Below are 21865 nucleotides of genomic sequence, written 5' to 3'. Positions count from 1 at the left end.
TACAACTTCAGACAGTACCCAAAGACTTTCAGGAAATACTGTCTTGTCAGCTGCTGAGACTTGATTCTTCCCAGGCTTCTGAGGAAAGAGGGCAGACAATCTCTGACCTGGTCCGTTGGACAATCTGTGTATCCAGGACTTCCCATCTTGGCAGGAGATTTTCAGATGTAGGCAGGATGTCTTGCGATGTGCAGACTCAGAACGATATCACGCTGGCTATGTAGGCTGATTATGTGCAGGCATTTAGAGCCTGTTCCTGGCAAACTAGAGGCAATCAGTCTCCAAGCAATTCAGGATGCACAGAGGCAGTATGCAATAGCAGCAGGCAACAGCATGCATGAAAACAACAGCAGAGCAGGTTGTGTTTACCTGATGTATCCCCTTATATCAATGTAGCAGAGACTAATGGGCCTTTGGACACAGAATAGCCAATCAGAATGGCAGTTATTCAAGCTTGACCATACTAGGTGAAGCCATAGGCTTGCTTTACCCAAATTTGGGAAAAGCATAGACCTTGCACAAGGCAGGCACAAGCTAAGTGTGTGTACCTTGTTTACCACAGGAGCAAAGCAAGTCTGGGCAGGCCAGAGTCCTTAGACTCAGTGGCTCTAGGTTCTTTATCCTCTTTCCTGCGGTTACTTCTCCCCAGAACAGTAGAAGGGAGAGCAGGAAAATGTGCCTGGTCAATCCAGTACATATACAAGCCTATTTTGGGCTATGAAGCCTACCACAACATGTGTGTGTATGTGTATGCTTTTTTTACCTCAAGTACATAATAAAACCATTTACTGTTAGAGCAGGGTGGCACAGGTACAGTCCCATACCCTCCCTCTCTCTGTGACAACTGTCTTCTTTTTCCCTGTTGTCCCAGCACTTCAGATATGGCCTGTTCACACAAATATTACTGGCATCAGAGGGACTAAGAATATGGCATGGCTTGAAAAAGACAAACAACAATCCCATATACTGCACTGTATTGCCAAGGGTCTATCAGAAAGGTTGGTTTTGACTAGGACACAATAAAAATCAGACATGGTGGTCTTTTGGTGAGCACTGAGAAATGAAGCTCTATAGAGCCACCTGAACTGTGCTGGTAGTTTAAACAAAACAAAACAAATATTCCTAAACGGCATTTTAAAAATTAATTAATTAATTAATGAACTGCGAAACTGAATTGTTACAACCATGTTGGAAAGGCTTCTTTTTCTTTCCCCTCAGAAGGGAATGAACTTGAACCAGTTTGTCTCAGGTGGTAGACAGAGGTGGAAATAAAAAGAGATTTTTTTTTTTTCATTCTAGCCACCACAACAGATAAATTCACTCTTCACACATTGGGCAGCTGTAAGCTACCAGAATTTTCAAAGCTTCCCAGGAATGGGGTAAATCCAAAATTTTAATTGTTATTCTCTCCCCAGTATTAGCTTTATTTTACTGACAGCGACATTTAGTAGTGTCAGAGTTATTTTCTTTACTAGCTAGAAGCATTCTCCTACACCCAACCTTCTTGTAATTTTTAAGAACCAGTTTATTCTTGAGAAATAATCTTTCTTGTCAGTCAAAGCAGCCTGCATGCTCTCTCCATCATTCATAAGGAAAATTATCTTGCTATCTAGGGTAAGAAACAGAGGATAGACTGTAAAGACCCGTTCTGTACTGTCCGTCATCACCACTGTAATACAGCAAGGCTCAGAAGCCTTGGCCATGGGCACGATGTTAGGTGCTGCACAAACAGAATAGAAAGACAAATTCTGTGCCAATCAAGTAGCAGTATTTTCCATGCAGTTGGATTCCACTCCATCTGTAAGCCTTATCTATTAACCTATCTTGTACCTAAACCCCCTTCTGCACAGATAGTAATACTAGCTGGAAGACTAAAAAAAAATATCCAATTAAGATGTATTGTTAGAATCAGGAGTTAAATTAAAGGGGCTCTTATCCTATACAAGATGTAGCCAGGGGTAAGGATTCTCTTTCTTTATTAGCAAGGCAAACCAGGTACTTTTTCACACTAACAAAAAGAAGGGGAAAAAATCAGCAAAACTTATGGGAATTAAAGGTCTAAATGCCACCTCTGTAATGGGAAGTAAAAGGAAAGGACAAATACCAGGAATTCCATACAGAAAAAAAAGTCTCCTCCTATTTTTCTGGCAGTGATTTTTTCCCTACCCATCTCTGTCTTTGTTCAGCAGTTTTTCTTAGGTGCCACGTTCAATAATCCTTCTGTACTTTGATGTCAAACATTCAATAGCTGTCTGCCTCCCTCCCACTCCTCCATATTCTTTGCAATCCATCTCCTCTGATTAGCTAAAATTTCACCTTGAAGAACACCTCTGCTTCTCTGAGTGAGCGTGAGAGTGTATGAGAGTGTGCACGAGTGTTTATATAATATTTGCAAATATTATCCCCCTCCTGCTCTGCATGCTACATAGCAACCCCTGCCAGAGCTCTGGATTAAACATCAATGCTTTTCAGTAATTCAATTTTGGGGGCCTGCTGTTTTGAATCCAGCTCAAGACATCAGCGAGAGGAGCTCGATTGAATTTAAGCCCTGCTTTCAGAATTATTCTGTATTTAATCTGAGCTGAACTTCATTTCACTTGCTCTGTCCACTCTGATGCTTCCTGTGACAAAAGGCACAAATGTTCCCTGGTCTCATGTGGTGGGGATGGCATTGGTTTGCTTCTCTCTTATTTTAGTTTGCCACTGGTTGAATCCACATCAGAGTCACTGACATCTTGCACAACCTCACAGTGTGACTGAGTCAGTACCTCAGCAAATGGCTGTCCTGGCATCTCCTTTGCCCACTCACCGGATTGTTGTACATCTCAATGACGAGCTGTTTCACTCCATGCAGTGTGGGATGAGCCCAAGGAGATGGATTTGCCCAGTGCCGGTTTAAATCAAACCCCATCAGGGAGCACCTGCACACACAGAAGAACAACACATGCACAAAAATTAGAAATGAGCTCCAGCCTCTTGTCGTTTCAGCTGCAGAATTGCAGAATCACAAAACACAGCCTTTTGGAAGAGACCTCCAAGATCATCCAGTCCAACCTGCAAACCAGCACTTAAGGGTCAACACTAAGCCATGCTCCTAAGCACCAGGCCCACGCATTGCTTGAACACCTCCAGCACTGCCCTGGGCAGATCATTCCAATGTTTGATAACCCTTTCAGTGAAGAAATATTTCCTAGTACCCAGCCTAAACCTCACTGCCCTTCTCTGGACACGCTCCAGCACCTCCATGTCCTCCCTGTAGTGAGGGGAGCAGAACTGAACACAATACCCAAGGTGTGGCCTCACCAGTGCTGAGTACAGGCCGATGACCACCATCCTGTTCCTGCTGCCCACAGTGTTTCTAATACAAGCCAGGATGCCACTGGCTTCCTTGGCCACCTGGGCACACTGCTGGCTCAGATTCATTCAACTGACAACCAACACCCCCAGATCCCTCTCCAAGTTGCAGATTTCTGACCACACATCCCCAAGCCTGTAGCTTACCATGGGGTTGTTGTGACTCATGTGGAGGACCAGGCATGTAGACCTGTTGGACTTCATACAATAAGCCTTGGCCCATTACTCTAACCTGTCCAGATCCTGTTGTAAAGTTTCCCTGCCTTGTAGCAGCCAATGTATTTAAACAAGCTATCCTCATGACAAAAATTAAGCAATGAGCACCTAAAGACAAGGAAATCCTGCAGCAAAGGTCACCTTCAGAAATAATGTGGCCAGCAGGGTATGCACTGAACATCTCTGATCATTCAGCTTTCTTCCCCTCCACAACACTTGTACTCACTCTCTCACTGTCTTTCGCCAGCTTGCCATACTGCCACTGCAAGAGCCTGATAGGCCTTTGAGGTTTTCCTTCGCTTCAGTGATCTTGTTGGGGGTCTCTAGATACAAGGATGATTCATAAACTGCATCATCAGGCTTTTACTTTGCCCTCAGTCAGGTCTTGACTCAACAAAGCTGGTAAGAAATCAATGGCCATCAAGGATGTGCTTAAGGGATTTAAAGCATGAATGTAATTGTTCCACTAACCCAGGGCCTCAGTCACTTCCCATCCTGCAATTGTCTACACAAAAATTAGTAAGCCAAGACACCAAGTTAAAATGCTTACTGGCCACCAGCTTTTGTGGGTGTTGAAGCATTTATGTCACCTTGGCTTCTTCTACCTGCCCTGACTCATATCCGTCTCAATACAGCATCTTGTGTTTGATTCTGCTGCTCATATTCCCACAAAGTAAGAAACATTGAATCTCAACAGGCAAATGGAGTAAACACTGAAGAAATTTAAAAAGATGGAAACAGCAGAAATAGAAGGGGCAAATCATGTTCCTTGCTCATTGCAGAGGTCACCTGGACAATCTGTGACTATTGATACAAGCAGGAAAAGAAGCATTTTCTATCATGTTAAGCTGAGCTCGGGACCAGTAGACCTTTGATAGATCTTGACCAGAAAAGACTATGAAAGTCTGCACAAAAGAAAGAAAGCCCAAGTAGAGATGCAACTTCTTCTGTATTTAAAACATAAATAAACAAGAAACATCACAAAAAAATAATTAAAAAAAAAAAGTCAACCTTATAGAGTCATAGAATCAACCAGATTGGAAGAGACCTCCAAGATCATCCAGTCCGACCTAGCACCCAGCCCTATCCAATCAACTAGACCATGGCACTAAGTGCCTCAGCCAGTCTTTTCTTGAACACCTTCAGGGATGGTGACTCCACCACCTCCCTGGGCAGCCCATTCCAACCTTGCTGAAAAGCTTTAAAGCTTCTTGGGAAAAGAAGAGTCTCCATTGATCCTTGGTCTATTTTGAGAATGTCTGTTAAGCCTTGACGGTTTAAACATACCACAAAGAATACAGCAGTTTAGAGCAAGGTCTAAACCACCTCCTCTGCCAACACAAAAGTGAGGGGAAGAGTAACACATCAAATTCGGGGCTGTGATAAAGAGATAAGAGTTTACTGTAACATAAGAGATCATAAATGCAATGTGTAATTACCTTAGCCAATAATCTAATTAATCTAATAATACAATACACGATTAGCTTAGCTTAGCCTATTTGCAAAAGAAGCAGAGTGAAATACACAGGGTGGGGGGAAACTCAAGCAGCACAAAACAGAAAGCCAAAGCTGCCCAGGGAGGTTGTGGAGTCTCCCTCTCTGGAAACATTCAAGAATCATCTGGGTGCATTTCAGTGTGATCTGCTCTAGGTGATCCTGCTCTGGCAGTGAGGCTGAGCCAGATGATCTTTTGAGGTCCCTTCCAGCCCCTGACATTCTATGATTCTATGAAGCTAAAAGATTAAATTCATGTCCAAAAAAAACCAAGAAATACATATATTTTCCTACAAACCCCAAAGTATGAAATTAATGGGACACTGTTCTGGAAAATTTCTAAACGAGCAACTCAGTAGGCAGGAATTCTGCCATTGTTCTTGGCTTTAGAGTGTCCAACTATCAGGCTGCCTGGAAGTTCAATCACCCAGCTGCCAGCCTCACAACTCTTACCATTGCTGACTGTGTACAGATGAGCTGGATGTCTTGCTATGTGCCGTGATTAAAATTTGGTCTCAGTCTTTTAAAATCAATTGTGCTGGTTTGAGGCTAATTGAAATGTTTTAATGAGAGAAATTAGATCATTGGCTGTGAAAAGAACATAATAGTGATGCCTACATTACCCATTGGTTTTGCTTAGGGATATAAAAGCAAGAAACAATAACAAAGATAGTCCATCTCTGTCTGCTGCTGCATTAACTATCTCTGCCTGAACCTACATAACTCAAACTAATCATTCTTCTAATACCTCTTGCAGACCTTTTGCAGCTCTCTCTGCACATAAGAGGGATTCTGAGATAAGGAAACAGAATGGAAAGAAGATGGGATTTGGTTTGAAAGCCCTCCTGCATGGCTATGCTGGTCAGAAGAAGTTTTGTACCTCTGTATTACTTTTAACTTGCATATTACTATGAATAGTTGTAAATATCTGTATGTAGTATATATATATATATGCATGAAAATTGTGCCAAGCTATAAATACAGCTTCATTCCTTAACTTCCATCTGGCTGAGTTAGTCTGGTGAATTCCTAGGGAGGAGGGACAGGTAACACCCAAACCTGCACATCAATCAATGCTGAATCTTCAAATGTGAAGTTCTTTGCTGGATACTGGATTTCTTTAAGAGTTTGATCCTGTCCAGTGTGGATCAATTGAAGTTGTGCCAGGGATGGTACAAGCTGGATATTAGGAAGAAGTTCTTCACAGAGAGAGTGATTTGTCATTGGAATGGGCTGCCCAGGGAGGTGGTGGAGTCACCATCCCTGGAGGTGTTCAAGAAAAGACTGGCTGAGGCACTTAGTGCCATGGTCTAGTTGATTGGACAGGGCTGTGTGATAGGTCGGACTGGATGATCTTGGAGGTCTCTTCCAACCTGGTTGATTCTATGATATATGGCTGCATCTTGAGTACTGTGCACAGTTTTGACTCCTACTGTTGCAGGAAGGATGTGGACAGGTTGTAAAGGGTCCAGTGAAGGGCCACAAGAATGATCAGAGGACTGAAAGACCTGTTGTATGGGGGAAGATTGAGAGAACTGGATTTGTTCAGCCTTAAAAGGCAAGTGTTTAGGGGAAACCTCATAACCATGTACAACAATGTGACAGGCACTATCATGAGGAGGAAGACTTCCTTTTTACTAATAGTCACATGGTAAAGACAAGGAGTAGTGGGGACAAATTGCTATTGGGGAAGTTCAGTCCGGGTGCAGAAAAAAAAAGTCACCAAACTATTAGACATTGGAATAAACTCCCAGGGGAGGTGGTGGATTCCCTTACATTAGACAGTTTCAAGGCCCAGCTTGACAAAGTGCTGAGCCATCTCATTCAAACTATATTCTTACCCTGAAAGGTTGGACTGGATGATCCTTGAGGTCCCTTCCAACCTGATATTCTATGAAACCTTGCCTTGGTGATCACTTGTCTACTCGTTTAGAGAACAGACAGATTTCTTCTCTGGAAGCTCCAACTGCTACAGTTCTATAGACAACTCTGAAAATTGTCTTCATTCCATTATAAAGCAAAACAGAATGCATCAAGTTTCACTTTTTCTTTCTTTTCTTTTTTGTTGTTTTGTCTTATGTCAACTCTCTCAGTCCTCCAAAATCCTATTCTCAGTCCTCCAAAATCCTATCTTCTCTTTAACTCACAGATAATAACATGAAATCAGAAGTGCTTCTAGAGACAGAAGTGGAATTACACTGGGATAAAGTCAGTGTAAGGACAGAATCACAGGAATTTATTTAACAAATGCAGAAGCTGGGGTGATTATTATGAGTCTTACTGCATTTTGGCATAGTTCCCAAGAAAACAACATGTTCACTCTTCAGGATAACTTTCTTAAGAGATTAGAACCTGAAATCTTATCCTTTTATACAGCTAACATGTCCCATTTACATTTTGGGTTAGGAATATTTAAAGCTAATAACACTGCAGAAAACAAGTATATTTTGATTCCATTATGCTCATCTCCAAAGCACACTGAAGAGGCCAAAATACAGAGCATCAAAAGCAGATTTTAAATTCAAACATGAATTGTGAAGATATTACATTTGGAGGCTGGGGTTTGTTTTTTTTTTTAGATACATTTATATGAGTTATCCATATAGGAAAGAGAATCAAGCAATAGCTAATTTCTATATAGATACTAAGGCATTGTGGTTTGCAATATTTGAATTTGCCATGAATTCCTGGCTAGTGGTGGGTCTCAGTTCATTCTGAGCAACAAGAACAGTTGAAAGTAGTTGTCTTTACTTCAGAAAGCTTGATAAACAGAAGAAAGAAACGCTTGACAAACAAGCTATTCATTTGGGAAGTTCCTCTGAGCTCTATTTAATAGGAACCCAAATTAATTTTCAAATATCATTTAGCTAGTCTTTGATGTGGTATATCACATCTTTATCAATGTAACAACAATTAATTAAATTTCTGATGTAGGCATTACTATTTCTTTCCAGTCTGGGAACACTGTAAAATTTTCTTTCTCCCTCCCTGGTTTTAGGTCTTTTTTTTTTTCCTTCCCTTTCGCCTAAAGATAAATTTCTATCCCCCACATTCTCTCTTTATTCATCTGCTGCAAACGTGTGGTCTCTCTAAGGAAACATCAAGTTGTGTTCCTTCATACTTCAGATTTGATTATTGACTCAATTACACATAGAACTGTCTCCCAAAGCTCACGTATATCAGGACATGACCAAAACATACGGCAAGAGTCTCCCATATACCTATTACAGATCCTGCAATTATTATATTCTCTTGCTCCCAGATGATGTGATGTCCCTTGTGGCTAATAGCTCCAATGCAAGAACTTGAATAGGATAACTTAAACATTGCATCTTGCACTGCTTTTTAATCCCCCCTACTAATCTTATACCAGTTCGTTTCTAGTACACACTGCTTGCTGCTTCCAGTGCTTAACTGTTTACCTGCTGCTTCAAGCAATGGGAAGACAAAGTAGAAATATAAGTATACTCTGGAAATAGCACCTCTACAATGGGAAACATCTGTGCTACAGTGTGATAGTTTGGGTGTTCCCTGCCCCCCCACACTTCAGAAATCACCCAGACTAGACTCAGCCAGCTCTGGAAATATGAATGAAGCTTATTATTTACAGCTGGCACAATATACAAGCAGCTATTTACAGTATATACAGTTATAGACATAAATAGACAAGGTAAAAAGGTAATACAGAAACACAACTCCCCTCCCAGAAACCTGAGTCCCCAGGAGGGGCTCTCAACCACCCCTTCACCTTCCCCTTACCCCTCTCAACCTTACCCCAGTCCCAAGGAAGAATAGAGGTTTGGCCAGCGGGTTAGGAAGCAAAGTGGATTAGTACAAAATGGAGGGTGAGGTTAGAGAGATGCAGCTCAGCCAGCAGCCCAAGTGAGAGTTGTGCCAGGTGTGTTATCTGTGTTTTGACTTATGTTTTTATACATCTCAGTAAGCCTATGAGGGAAGTAGACATCACCATTGTTTTCATTTTACAGCCTGTAATCTAGTTCTTCTCACAAAAATATTCTAGCCTGCTTCAAACTAGCACATACAGTATAATACTTCACCTGTCAATACCTGAGACTAAAGCTGTAAGACTTGTCCTTGGCTTTGTCATATGTTCCCCAGATTTAAAAAGGGGCCTCCAAATCTGTCTTGTACAGATTAGGGTTATTTTGTGAGTAAATAGACTAATGTGTTCTGGACAAAATGAACAACTAGAAAATGCCCTAAATTACATAAAATAACTGTTCAAAGATGAACTTTGAAAGAGGATATGAAGGAGAGAAAAACAGAAAACAAGGAATAACAAAAACAGATCTAAATTAGTGGGAGATTAGAGCAGGTAACTTTTCCAGAGTAAGGGCACTGGAGAATATTCCATTCCATGAGGTTCAGTGACCATGCTCATGGAAGCTCTTACAAATGTGGCACGTAATATAGACACAGAGCCATATGAGAATGATATGCTGGCACAGACTGTCATAGATGTAATGGGTCAATGGAAAGCTTAACCTGCCTGCTCCCCCAACACAGAAGTGAAGGAAAAATAGCACACAAAAACTCAGGGTTGAGACAAGAAAAAAAAAAGAAAATAATAGAATTCACCAAGCAAAAGCAAAGTGAAGACCTCCAGGAGACCATGTAGTAGCCTTCCAGTATGTGAAGGGGGGCTACAGGAAAACTAGGGAGGGATTATTTACAAGGTCTCATGATGACAGGATGAGTGGTAATGGGTTTAAACTGACAGAGGGGAGAGTTAAGCTAGGTGTCAAGAAGAAGTTCTTTCCAGTGAGGGTGATGAGACTCTGGAACAGGTTGCCCAGGGAAGGTGTGGATGTTCCCTCCCTGGAGGTGTTTAAGGTCAGGTTGAATGAAGCCTTGAGCAACCTGTTCTAGTGGAAGGTGCCTATGGTAAGGAGATGGAACTAGATGATCTTTGAGGTCACTTCCAATCTAAACCGTTCTATGATCCTAGGAACATCAGATAATCATAGTACAAAATGCATGATTATCTCAGCCTATTTGCAGAGAAAAGCACAGTGCAAAGCAGAAGGCAGCGAGCCAAAAGCCTAAGCCAGAAAACTATTCCCCCATCCCTCCTTGTCCTGCCACCATCACAGAGGTAGAGCAAAACCCCAAAACCAAAAGCAGCAACCAGAACAGGAAGCCTCCCATGTTGTAATCTGAACTTCAAGCTCCATAATACTTTGCTCAAGCCAGTACTTTCATTTTTGAAGCTGGCATGGCTGCAGTGTGGTATGAGTAACAGCAGCAGATTCAACTCAACCTATGACAACAGGTTAGAAAAAAATCAACCCTGTAGCCAGAAGTTGGTGAGCTTGCTATAACAAGCAAAATAGCAAAATGCTGCTACTTCCTGATTGTGATCCTCATTCATACTGTGAAAACCGAGACTGTGCGTTGCACAGATATTGCCACCACAAAGTGACGTGTGTGCAATTTAAAATCCCTAAACTGCTAATAACTGACTGAAATTTGGATTCTGTTTCTTAGGGTTTGCTAGGTGTACAGAACACATACAGTGTTTCTGCTTTGGGACATTTAAAATCAGGTTCTGTGATTAAATTCTAATTCAACAAGTATGCGATTCACAAATGTTCTCCAGCCTTTTCCTAAAATTCTGCTTTATTTAAGTAGAAAAATTTATTACAGTGTTTATCAATTTACATAAACACAGTGCAAATTCAGTCAAAGCAAATGAGTTTCAAAATTGAAATGGAAACTGAAACATTCTGCAGTATTCATCCCTCCCTACTTGGGAGGCAGCCAGATCTCAAGAGGTTCCTAGCTCAACTCAGTAAAAGCAAAGACATTCAGATCAACATTCAGCTTGTTGGGCACCCAGCTGGACAGGACCTCCTTGCCTCCAGGGGCTCAACTCATCACTGGTTTTAAGGGTTTCTTATGCATCTGTTTTAATGAAAACATCCTTGCCTCTTTCTAGAACTGAGAAGGGTTTAGTACCAAGGCATATGCTGAGTTTATTCTTAGGTCTGTTTCCTATCCTTTCAGGTTGAGCCTCTTTTTCTCTGGAATCTCCCAGTTAGAGAAACCTGCAGGATCTCTGCCTTCTTTTCATTTGAATTCATTTTTCCTACTGTGTGAGCCTGAGTCTCTCACTAACAGACCCGCTTCTACAAGGTGAGATACGGAGAATAATGGAGGAAAGGAGTTAAAGAAATCCTTTTTCATGGCATGTGATTTGTTACAAAGAGAATTCTACACTCTTCCCTTCAGTTTTGTAAGGTTGCATTGGTTCATTGGATCAGTACCAGGTGAATCTCCAGATAATGCCACACACAAAGCCAGGGAGTTCAAATCCACAAATGGCACTACCAACAGAGCTAGGATTTGAAATTGAAAAGGTCGTGAGGGAGTGGGTGTACTCCGTGGTTGGTTGGGGTTTTTTTTTGACACCTCAGGCTTATTGCAATAAGAGTGGAGACAGAGGGCAATTGTTCTCTATTGTTGCACTTCTCTGAAGCAAGAGTTTTAGCAAGAAACTGCTGTGAGACTGCAGCCTGTAATATCATGCAAGAAGAGTAGGTGTGCAGCATGAGAGAGAGAATACAAGTGGAACACAGGGATGACTTCTGTATCTGTTTAAATCTGATATAGTCACTCCATTGTACAAATCTATCTAACAGCTGCTGTCGAAGTCAGAGTCTTCGTCAGTGTATATTTCACCATTTGGGTGCTTTGAGGTTTGCAGTTTATGTATTTGCCTATTACTTATTAAAAAGGATTCATTGAAGCCCACGTGTTCTAGGACAATTAAGTAACAAGACATCCTAAAATTCCAGCTAAGGAGAATTCCCACCTCCTAACTCACTCTGCCTCTCCCCAGCTTTCTGCATTTTAAATGCAGAGCTCTGGAAACCTTCACAAAGGCTAACATAACCACTGCAGTGTGCTCCAGGCAGAACACAAGTGGCCATACGGAGCAGAACAGCATTAGCTCCCAGAGACCACATGGTGGAGTAGATGTTTACAGAATAAGCCCTGCGTGGTGTACTGACAGAATTTTAAACAGTCCACGACGGTAAAAGATGTGTTTCTCCATTTTCTGTGTAAACATTGTTAAATAGGAATAAACACAAAAGGCTCTTTTCTCCTTCTGGTGAATACATACATTCCTCAGAGCTGCTAATAGGCATTACAGATGCACACGCACCCTCACCTGACATGGGCAGACTCCCTTCTCTGATCTTCAGGATCTCTCTCTATTCTAGTATTTAACTCTCCCTACGCCCTCCAGGTACTCAGTAATTCCAGAAGGATTCCTGGAAATAAAAGCCCATCCCACGGTTAGGAAAATCACACCCTGCCAATGTGCCTGGGATGTAAGACAATAAGATCCTATCACAAGTGTAGCTCATTCCTGTGCCTAGCATAACTCAGCCCCTCCTGCATGTTTTCCTGCACAACGCCCTGTCCACTTTTTCAGGGGACAGGTTTTCCAGCTCAGCTCCTGGAAAACAAGTCACAGTTTAGCAAACTTCTCCCACAGGAAGCACAGGTCTAGTCCCATGTGTGGATCTGTCCATATGAACTCTCGACAGGAACAGGTCTCATCGGTCCTGCCTCTGGAAAGTGTTCTTAGGACTCCCACAGAGAGCTGCATGCTGAGTCACACTGGCACATCAGTCTTGCACACCCAGATGCTTTATCCGAGTTACTGAGAACACCTACAGCTCTTTCATTTGAAAGACTGATTCATTGTTTGGCCTTTTCAAAACCAAGCATACCATCAACTCAGCAAAAGACACACAGCAGACAATGGTTTTTTTCCCAACTTTTGGATCCCCAAAAATTTCCACTGCAGGCACTGACCTGTCAGAAATTCCACATATATAGACAATAATGCAGCACTACATTAACTTTCTTCCTTGATTAAATACAAAAGTCACTGACAACTCATGGATTACAAGCTGTAAGCCACTTCAAATAAGAATTTTAACTTCACGTGCAATTAATTTACTGGATTTGCACTTCTGAGTTCTGTCTATGAGTCAAGTTCCTCTAGATCTTCCTATCCAGTCTTCCTGATGCTTCCACTCAACGCCTTAAATCCTGTCACCTTACAAAGCTTTCCCTTCAGACAGGCAAACTTACTTCGAGTTATTTGTATTTCTTTGTTGTTCTGCGTGCCTGGAGGTGAAAGTTGGGTGAAGATAAGGTAAACTCACCACAAGAGTTCACAGAAAACAGCTAATATACCCATAAACATTTCTGGAGATACAGTTCATCTTTTAATTGTACTGATTTGAGGGTCCAAGTTGATGGGAGGTTGACCATGAGCCAGCAATGTACTCTTGTGCCCAGGTGGGCCAATGGCATTTTGGAGCTTATTAAAAGGTCTATGGCTCGTAGGCCCAGAAAGGTTATTCTGCCCCTCTACTCTGCCCTGCTAAGACCACATCTGGAGTACTGTGCCCAGCTCTGGACTCCCCAGTTCAAGAGGGACATAGAACTGCTTGAGAGAGCCCAGTGCAGAGCCACAAAGATAATGGAGGGAATGGAACATCTCTGTTGTGAGGAGAGACTGAGGGAGATGAGGCTGTGCCTCTTGGAGAAGAGGAGGCTGAGAGGTGACTTCATCAGTGGTTATAAAGTTGTAAATGGTGAGTGCGAGGAGGATAGAGCCAGGCTCTGCTCAGTGATGCCCGATGACAGGATAAAGGACAATGGGTGGAAGCTGAGGCATAGGAAGTTTCATTTAAACATGAGGAGGAAATTTTCCCTTGTGAGGGCAACAGAGCACTGGAACAGGCTGCCTAGGGAGGTTGTGGAGTCTCAGTCTCTGGAGCTATTCAAAACCTGCCTGGACACGTTCCTGTGTGATCTGGTCTAGGTGATCCTGCTCTGGCAGGGAGGTTGGACTGGATGAGCTTTCAAGGTTACTTCCAGCCCCTGACATTCTATGATTCTATGATTCTGTTCCCACTTCTGCCCCTCCTCAGACTGTGCAAATAATCTGATACACAACACACTTCACAGTTCTTAGCGAATACTCCAGCTGCTGTGCAGTGGCATCCCTCCATATACATGCTTCTTGGCAGATCAATCTGGCAGTCTTTCTTGACCTACCCACCTCTGGGCAAGAGAGGAGCATCATGTTCCCTGTAGAACACCTCCAAAAGATGCTTCAGCTCTCACTCTCAGGCCTGTGACACACAAAAGCTGCAGTCAAAGGAGCTAACCTTAATGTCACAAAGTTAAACTCTGTAAAGTTTGGACGTGTCACAGCTGCACAGACACATACAATCTTCATTCAACCCCGAGTCTGCCATTATTACGACACGGCCTTTAACCACAGCACACTTTTCCACAGGCTTCTTGCTTTATTCTGTGCCCAGGATCAACACTGTTCATTAATGAGTAGATTATTCAATATTTTGGCTTTTTCTTATTGTTCAATATGCAGCCCTGGACTCCTGCTTACTGCATGCTACTCAAAGCCTGCTCTGAGGACGGAGCTATTTAGTTCTCCATGGCTTTTCTAAAGTGCTTAGCACTGCAGGAGACAACTGCTTTATAAACATTGATGGACTACTTTTCCCAACAGCACTGGTACAAGTGGGGATCACATTGTCCCAAATTCATAAAAGAGAAATTGGGACAAAAAGTGACTTACATAAGGCACCAGCTGATTTGGGTCATTGTGTCTGAGAGACCAAGGATGGGAATTTTGCTCAAGAGAACATAGATCTACCTAGTATGTTATGTGTTCAACATCTGACTTACATTGATGCCCGTAGGTGAGGCTTCTCTAGATCAGACCCCAAAATGGCAAAGTGAATGGATAAAATATTAGAAACATCCAAGTTTGTGTAATTAAGACAATTAGGGGTTACTAAAACATTGTTAGATCATGAATGGCTTTTTGGATGTTATGCTCCTTTTGCTTTATTTTGGATCACAATAATGCTGCATTCAATTATACCTGATAGTGATGGTTAGGGTTGGTACTGTACCTGATACTGTCTTTGTTCTTCTCAGTAGGACTAAATGATTACTCCACTACATCACAGGCTACCAGATATTACTTGTGCAAGGCTGGTGATGCTGCGTACATTCTCATTAGGCCATCTCAAAACTCAGGGAGAAGTAATCCACCTCCATCATCACAAAACTTTTTCCACTTTGATATTCTGAAGTGAGGCTTTGATATTGATACCAAAACTGACTAGAAGGTATGTGCTATTCTCATAAAATAGCAAATGGAAAAGCAACACAGGACTGGCAAACTACTGGCTGAAAACTATCTGGCAAGGCTTAACTGCCCTTCACTAAAAGGCATGATTGCTGGTTTCCTTTTATAACTATGTTTGCTAACAGGCTCTAACTCACTTAGATATTTAGTGGTGTCCCTCAGGGATCTGTGCTGGGCCCCATCCTCTTTAACATCTTCATAGATGATCTGGATGAGGGCATCGAGTCAGTCATCAGCAAGTTTGCAGATGACACAAAGCTGGGGGCAGATGTGACTGAGTTGGAAGGCAGAAGGGCTCTGCAGCGGGACCTTGACCGCCTGTACAGATGGGCAGAGTCCAATGGGATGGGGTTCAATAGCTCCAAGTGCAGGGTGCTGCACTTTGGCCACAACAACCCCATGCAGAGATACAGGCTGGGGTCAGAGTGGCTGGAGAGCAGCCAGACAGAGAGGGATCTGGGGGTACTGATTGATACCCACCTGAACATGAGCCAGCAGTGTGCCCAGGTGGCCAAGAGAGCCAGTGGCATCCTGGCCTGCATCAGGAATGGTGTGGTCAGCAGGAGCAGGGAGGTCATTCTGCCCCTGTACTCTGCACTGGTTAGACCACACCTTGAGTATTGTGTTCAGTTCTGGGCTCCCCAGTTTAAAAGAGACGTTGAGATGCTTGAGCGTGTCCAGAGAAGGGCAACGAGGCTGGTGATAGGCCTTGAGCACAGGCCCTATGAGGAGAGGCTGAGGGAGCTGGGAGTGTTTAGCCTGGAGAAGAGGAGGCTCAGGGGTGACCTTATTGCTGTCTACAACTACCTGAGGGGTGGTTGTGGCCAGGGGGAGGTTGCTCTCTTCTCTCAGGTGGCCAGCGCCAGAACGAGAGGACACAGCCTTAGGCTGCGCCAGGGGAGATTTAGACTCGAGGTGAGGAGAAAGTTCTTCACTGAGAGAGTCATTGGGCACTGGAATGGGCTGCCCGGGGAGGTGGTGGAGTCGCCGTCCCTGGGGCACTTTAAGGCAAGGTTGGACGTGGCACTTGGTGCCATGGTCTAGCCTTGAGCTCTGTGGTAAAGGGTTGGACTCGATGATCTGTGAGGTCTCTTCCAACCCTGATGATACTATGATACTATGATACAACCAGAATATTGATTGTATTCCTGCTAAGATTTGCTATGTCTGTATATTTTTCAGCCTGAAAATGACTTTTTGGATAGGTAAGTGTCCATGTGTATTGTATTGGTGTCATTGCACAGCATAACGGTGCACACACACTGTCAGCAAGCGGCTGTCTATTCCTGCCTCATTAATTAACAGATCATCATAACTCATCAAATGCCAGATTCAGGGATATGGCCATTAGTCAAGCACTCCAATACAAAGTCCTTTCACCACTAATAAGTGATTACCTTAAAATTGTATGGAAAATCTTGATCAAAACCTCAGGACTTATAATAATATAAGAGAAGGGAAGATGACCCAGTGATTCATTCAGGCTGACAATACAGTACCTCTTATGCAACCTAGAGAAATGAAGAATCTTGTAGTAACACTATAAGCCCTCCATGAAGCACTTTGGTGCCATAGAGATGGGGATATATCACAGGATGACAGGGGCTGGAAGGGACCCAAAGAGATCAGAGTCCAGCCGCCCCCATCCCCTCCCCACCACAGCAGGAGCATACAATCTAGCTCAGGTAACACAGAAACACATCCAGACAGGCCTTGAAAGTCTCCAGAGAAGGAGACTCCACAACTGCTCTGGGGAGCCTGTGCCAGTCCTCTGTGATACAGTAGAGAAGTTCTCCCTTGTGTTGAGCTGGAACCTCCTGTGCTGCATCTTACATCCATTATTCCTTGTCCTATCCCAGGGAGCAAGTGAGCAGAGCCTGTCCCCCCTCTCCTGACTCCCAGCCCTCAGATATTTATAAATATTTATTATATCCCCTCTCCGTGTACTCCCCTCCAGACTAAAGAGCCCCAGGTCCCTCAGCCTCTTCTCACAAGGCAGTGCTTTGGTCCCCTAATCATCCTCATCGTCCTCCACTGGACCCTCTCCAGCAGATCCCTGTCCCTCTTAAACTGGGGAGCCCAAAACTGAATGCAGTGCTCAAAATGGGGTCTCACCAGGTCAGAGTAGAGGGGTAGGAGAACCTCCCTCAATCTGCTGGACACACTCTTCTTAATACATCCCAGGATCCCATTGGTCTTCTTGACCACAAGGGCACATTGCTATCCCATGAACAACTTGTTATCCACCACCACTCTCAGGTCCCTTTCCACAGGGCTGCTCTCTAGCAGATCACTTTGCAGCCTGTACTGGTGCAGTTTATTACTCCTCCCCAGGTGCAGAACTCTGCACTTGTCCTTGTTGAACCTCATTGTGTTCCTCTCTGCCCAGCTCTCCAGTCTGTCCATGTCCAACTGCATGGTTGCACAGCCTTCAGCTGTGTCAGTCAAGCATCCCAGTTTGGTGTCATCAGCAAACTTGCTGAGCAGTCTCTGTCCCTTCATCAATGTCATTGATGAAGATGTTGAACAGTACCAGACTCAGCACTGATCCCTGAGGGACTCCACTTGTTGCAGCTCTCCAGCTGAACCTGGCACCATTGATCACCACTCTTTGAACTCTATCTATTACGTTTTACAAATGGAGATTAAGTGATTTACTGAATTACAGAAAGGTTTCCTGACAGACATTGAATTTTGGTGAGGTTCACTTTAAACAAAATTGCACTACTTCACACTTAAACACTTCTGAAATTAGTAGGACTAAGATAATTGTCTGTAGAAGGAATAAGATACCCCAGTCTATTTTCTAAGGGAAGTTATCTGAGAGAATGGGTGGAGAAGGGAGATTGTGTGAGGTTGTTTTGTTCTATCAACGAACAAATATGTTTCCATTCCCTCTTTCATTTTCAAGGTCAGCTGGTCCACTGGGTGTGTTACGTGCGCTGTATAATTAAAGAGAAAAGATTAACCTTATTCTATTAGACTGTTTTAGCACCTGCCAACTGACTACTCTAAATTACCAAGGAGACAATGCAGCCAAAACAGTTTAAAAGAAAAACAAACAAACCCCGACAAAAACAACCAACCCTAAAACCAGAACAAGCAAAACCAACAACCCAAAAACCACACCGTGAAAATCAGACGATTTCGTCTTTGCTAGCTCCACCAGAAACTCTGACTACGATGCAGATGTTCTTGCCATAATCACTGCTTTGATAAAATAACAAACATTTCATAGCAGAAATAATAACCAGTGCCTTGCTTGTCATATAACATTTCAGAAGATGGCAGGCAAGCTATTAAGCCCTGATCTGCTTCTGATTGCAATCAACTAAAAGCCCAGAATCTCTCAAGAGGTGTTAAATCAGGCTCAGGTCTTTTCTGATCACTTAAATTAAGGAGCAGAATTTTACCATCTGAGCTTCACTGCCTGGTATTGCCTCAGCCCAAAAAACACAGAGACAAAGTAGCTGTTAGACATGATGGTGGCCCCTGTCCCACTACCAATTTCCACCTCAAATCGCTTGAGCTTTTTATTTTCCATCAACCCCATCAGTTAAGTACACAGCATACCCTACAAAGCAAGCTACTTGGTAAAGATGTATTTCTCTTAATACTCTATGACATCCCCTCTTACTAACTCCAAAGAATGCATGAGGGGATTGGGTGCCATCAAATGAGGTATAGGTCAGTTGTCTGCTACAGGTGCTTGTCTGATGCAGAAGAATGGGAATGTAAAGCACTGGAACTGTAACTTCTATCAATCACTGTAACACACTGGCAGAATGTGATTTGATACCAAACCAAGCTGAAACTACACATTTTGATTCCAGTGCACTGAAACATCTCTTTGCAATGAATAATGGTACAATGAAAGATTAGTTTTAGAATCCTGACAAGAATGTTAAATCCAACAAATTTAAATCTTCAAGAATTCAGAATATTTTCTTATTCCTGTTCCCCCCCTACCCCCCCCCTTTTTTTTTTTTTTTTGGTTGTCATCTCTCATAAATAGACACTTGGGGGGGAGTGGGGGGTAGTGGTATCAGATAATCATTTTTTTTCTGTGTCTTGTTTCATCTGGGACAGGTAATTTTCTTCCTAATAGCTGGTATAAGATTGAGTTTTGGATTTAGAATAATGTTGATAATGCACTGATAGTTTTAGTTGCTGTTAAGTAATATTTATACTGTGTCAAGTATTTTTTCAGGTGGTTATGATGTGCAAGCAAGAGGGCTGGAGAGGCCCAAGAAGTTGTGGAGCAAATACACACAGCCAGGACAGCTGAGCCAACATTGCCAGGAAAATATTCCATATCATATGATGTCATACACTTGTGTTCATTTGAGGCTAATTGGAATATTTTAATGACAAAATTAGATTATTGACTGAAAAGAAAGTATAGTGATGCCTATATTACCCATTCATTCTGCTGAGCCATATAAAAACAAGGACACAAGCAAAGATAAAGTCAGTCTCTAACCTAACTCCTCTGCCTGAATCTGCCTATTCCCAACTAACCAGTCTGTCTCTAACACCTCTTGATGACCTTACTAGATCATTTTGCATGTAATGAAGATTCTGAGAGGGTGGAAAGAAGGTGGGAAGGTGGTTGGGAGAGCCTCCTGGGCACTCTGGCTGCTGGGAGGGGTCTTGTATTTTGTATTACTTTTAACTTGTATATTACTGTATATAGTTGTAAGTATCTGTAATATATTGTATGTGCTTGTAAATTGTGCTAAACTGTAAATATAAAGCTTCATTCCTTCACTTCCAGACTGGCTGAGTTAGTCTGGTTTATCTAGCAGGGGGAAAACTCCATACCCACTACAACCTTGTACATAATCTGGAGGGGAATTGGCCAGGACAAACGTACAACTACTCAGGGACTTGTTGAGCATCACTCAGCAGTTGGTGAGCAATTGTATTGTGCATCACTTGTCTTGCTTGAGTTTTAGTTCTTTCTTTTTATCTTACTTTTTATTAATGCTATTATTACTATTATTATATTTTGAGTTTATTTCTTTTTTTTTTCTTGTCCTATCCCACAAATTTGGGTTGTTTTCAGTTCTCCTTCTCATCCCACAGAGGAAGTGGGGGAGGAGTGAATGAGCAGCTTAGTTACTACCTGGAGTGAAACCACAATGGGCTAGTAGTTTATGGAAAATGTGCTTGTTATTATTGTGCCCTTTTCTGCAATGTACAGAAGAATTCAGCAATTACTGAAAACATGTATGAGGTGAAGAAAGGAGGCAAGGATGAAACCATGCCAAACTATATTGTTAGGTAACTGTCATGCAGGCAAGTCAGGAAAGAGTTCACATGGAAATTCACCTAAGCATCCTTATCCCACTCCATACATTTAACTTAACAAAACAAAAGAAAAAGAAAAACAAACAAACAAAAAAGGTGTGTTGGTAAGAATATTAATGAATGAAAGATTTCTTGTCACTCCTGTTACTTGGTATTATTTTGTTATGTAATCCTTTAAGATGTCATCAGATATGAAATTATGACATGCCACTTGACTTGACTTTATACATCTCTTCTCATAATTACATACTTCACTTTCAAACTTAGCTGTAGAAGACTGAGAGTTCCATAATTGTCAAAGACAAAGGTACATCCTTCAGTCTAACCACATCTCTCTGGCATTACAAACTATATGATTTTTCTAGTGATCTCTCTTTTCAATTAGCCAGAAATTATTGATGAACATTAAAGCACTCACATACAGGGGTGCATTAAAATCGTGTCTTGTTCCTTATCACTCAAAAAGTAAAGTGACTAGGTCAAGTGCAAGCCCAGCAGGGCAAGGGAGGGGATTCTGCCCCTTTACTCTGCTCTCGTCAGACCCCACCTGGAGCACTGTGTGCAGTTCTGGAGTCCCCAACACAAGAACGACATGGAACTGTAGGAGTGAGTCCAGAGGAGGCCATGAAGATTCTCAGAAGGATGGAGAGCCTCTGCTATGAGCACAGGCTACAAGAGTTGGAGCTCTTCAGTCTGGAGAAGAGAAGGCTTTGAGGAGACCTTGGAGTGTCCCTCCGGTATCTGAAGGAGGCTACAGGAGGGCTGGGGAGGGACTATTGACAAGGTCTTGTAATGACAGGACAAGGAGTAATGGGTTTAAACTGGCAGAGGAGAGATTTAAACTGGATGTTAGGAAAAAGTTCTTTCCAGTGAGGGTGGTGAGACACTGGCATAGGTTGTCCAGAGATGTTGTGGCTGCTGTCTCCCTGGAGGTGTTCAAGGCCAGGTTGGATGAGGCCTTGAGTGACCTATTATGGTGGGAGGTGTCCCTGACTACAGTGGGGGGTTGGAACTAGATGATCTTTTAGTTCCCTTCCAACCTAAACCATTCTATGATTCTATTACTTCACCCAAGTTTTGTTGGGAAAATTATATTTAATCCAGTAGCACCTCTGAGGACTTCTTACATCTGACATTATCAGCACAAGGGCAAGAGTCAGCCCATGTCATCCTCTGCTGAGATGGTGAATGCTGTACCTCTTCTCTTAAGCACATTACATGTGAAATGTAAGGTGCCATGGCAGTGGAAGGAAATTC

The 21865-nt window shown here is 42.7% G+C and overlaps 1 protein-coding gene across 11 annotated transcripts in view; it reads right to left on the bottom strand.

Moving 5' to 3' along the window:
• The window catches only part of BEND5 (BEN domain containing 5), a 1203882-nt gene that overhangs the window by 218085 nt on the left and 963932 nt on the right, over positions 1-21865 (bottom strand). For all 11 annotated transcript variants that reach the window (XR_010303081.1, XM_064147552.1, XM_064147553.1 and 8 more), the window contains exon 9: positions 2810-2921. Coding sequence is in view for 10 of the 11 variants with exons in the window: in XM_064147552.1 (XP_064003622.1) it covers positions 2810-2921 (112 nt within the window). In the remaining variant the exon portion in view is untranslated. The remainder of the gene's footprint in view (positions 1-2809; positions 2922-21865) is intronic.

The sequence above is a fragment of the Pogoniulus pusillus genome, chromosome 8, assembly GCF_015220805.1.
Source record: "Pogoniulus pusillus isolate bPogPus1 chromosome 8, bPogPus1.pri, whole genome shotgun sequence".
NCBI lineage: Eukaryota > Metazoa > Chordata > Aves > Piciformes > Lybiidae > Pogoniulus > Pogoniulus pusillus.
This window is presented reverse-complemented; position numbering and strand designations above follow the sequence as displayed.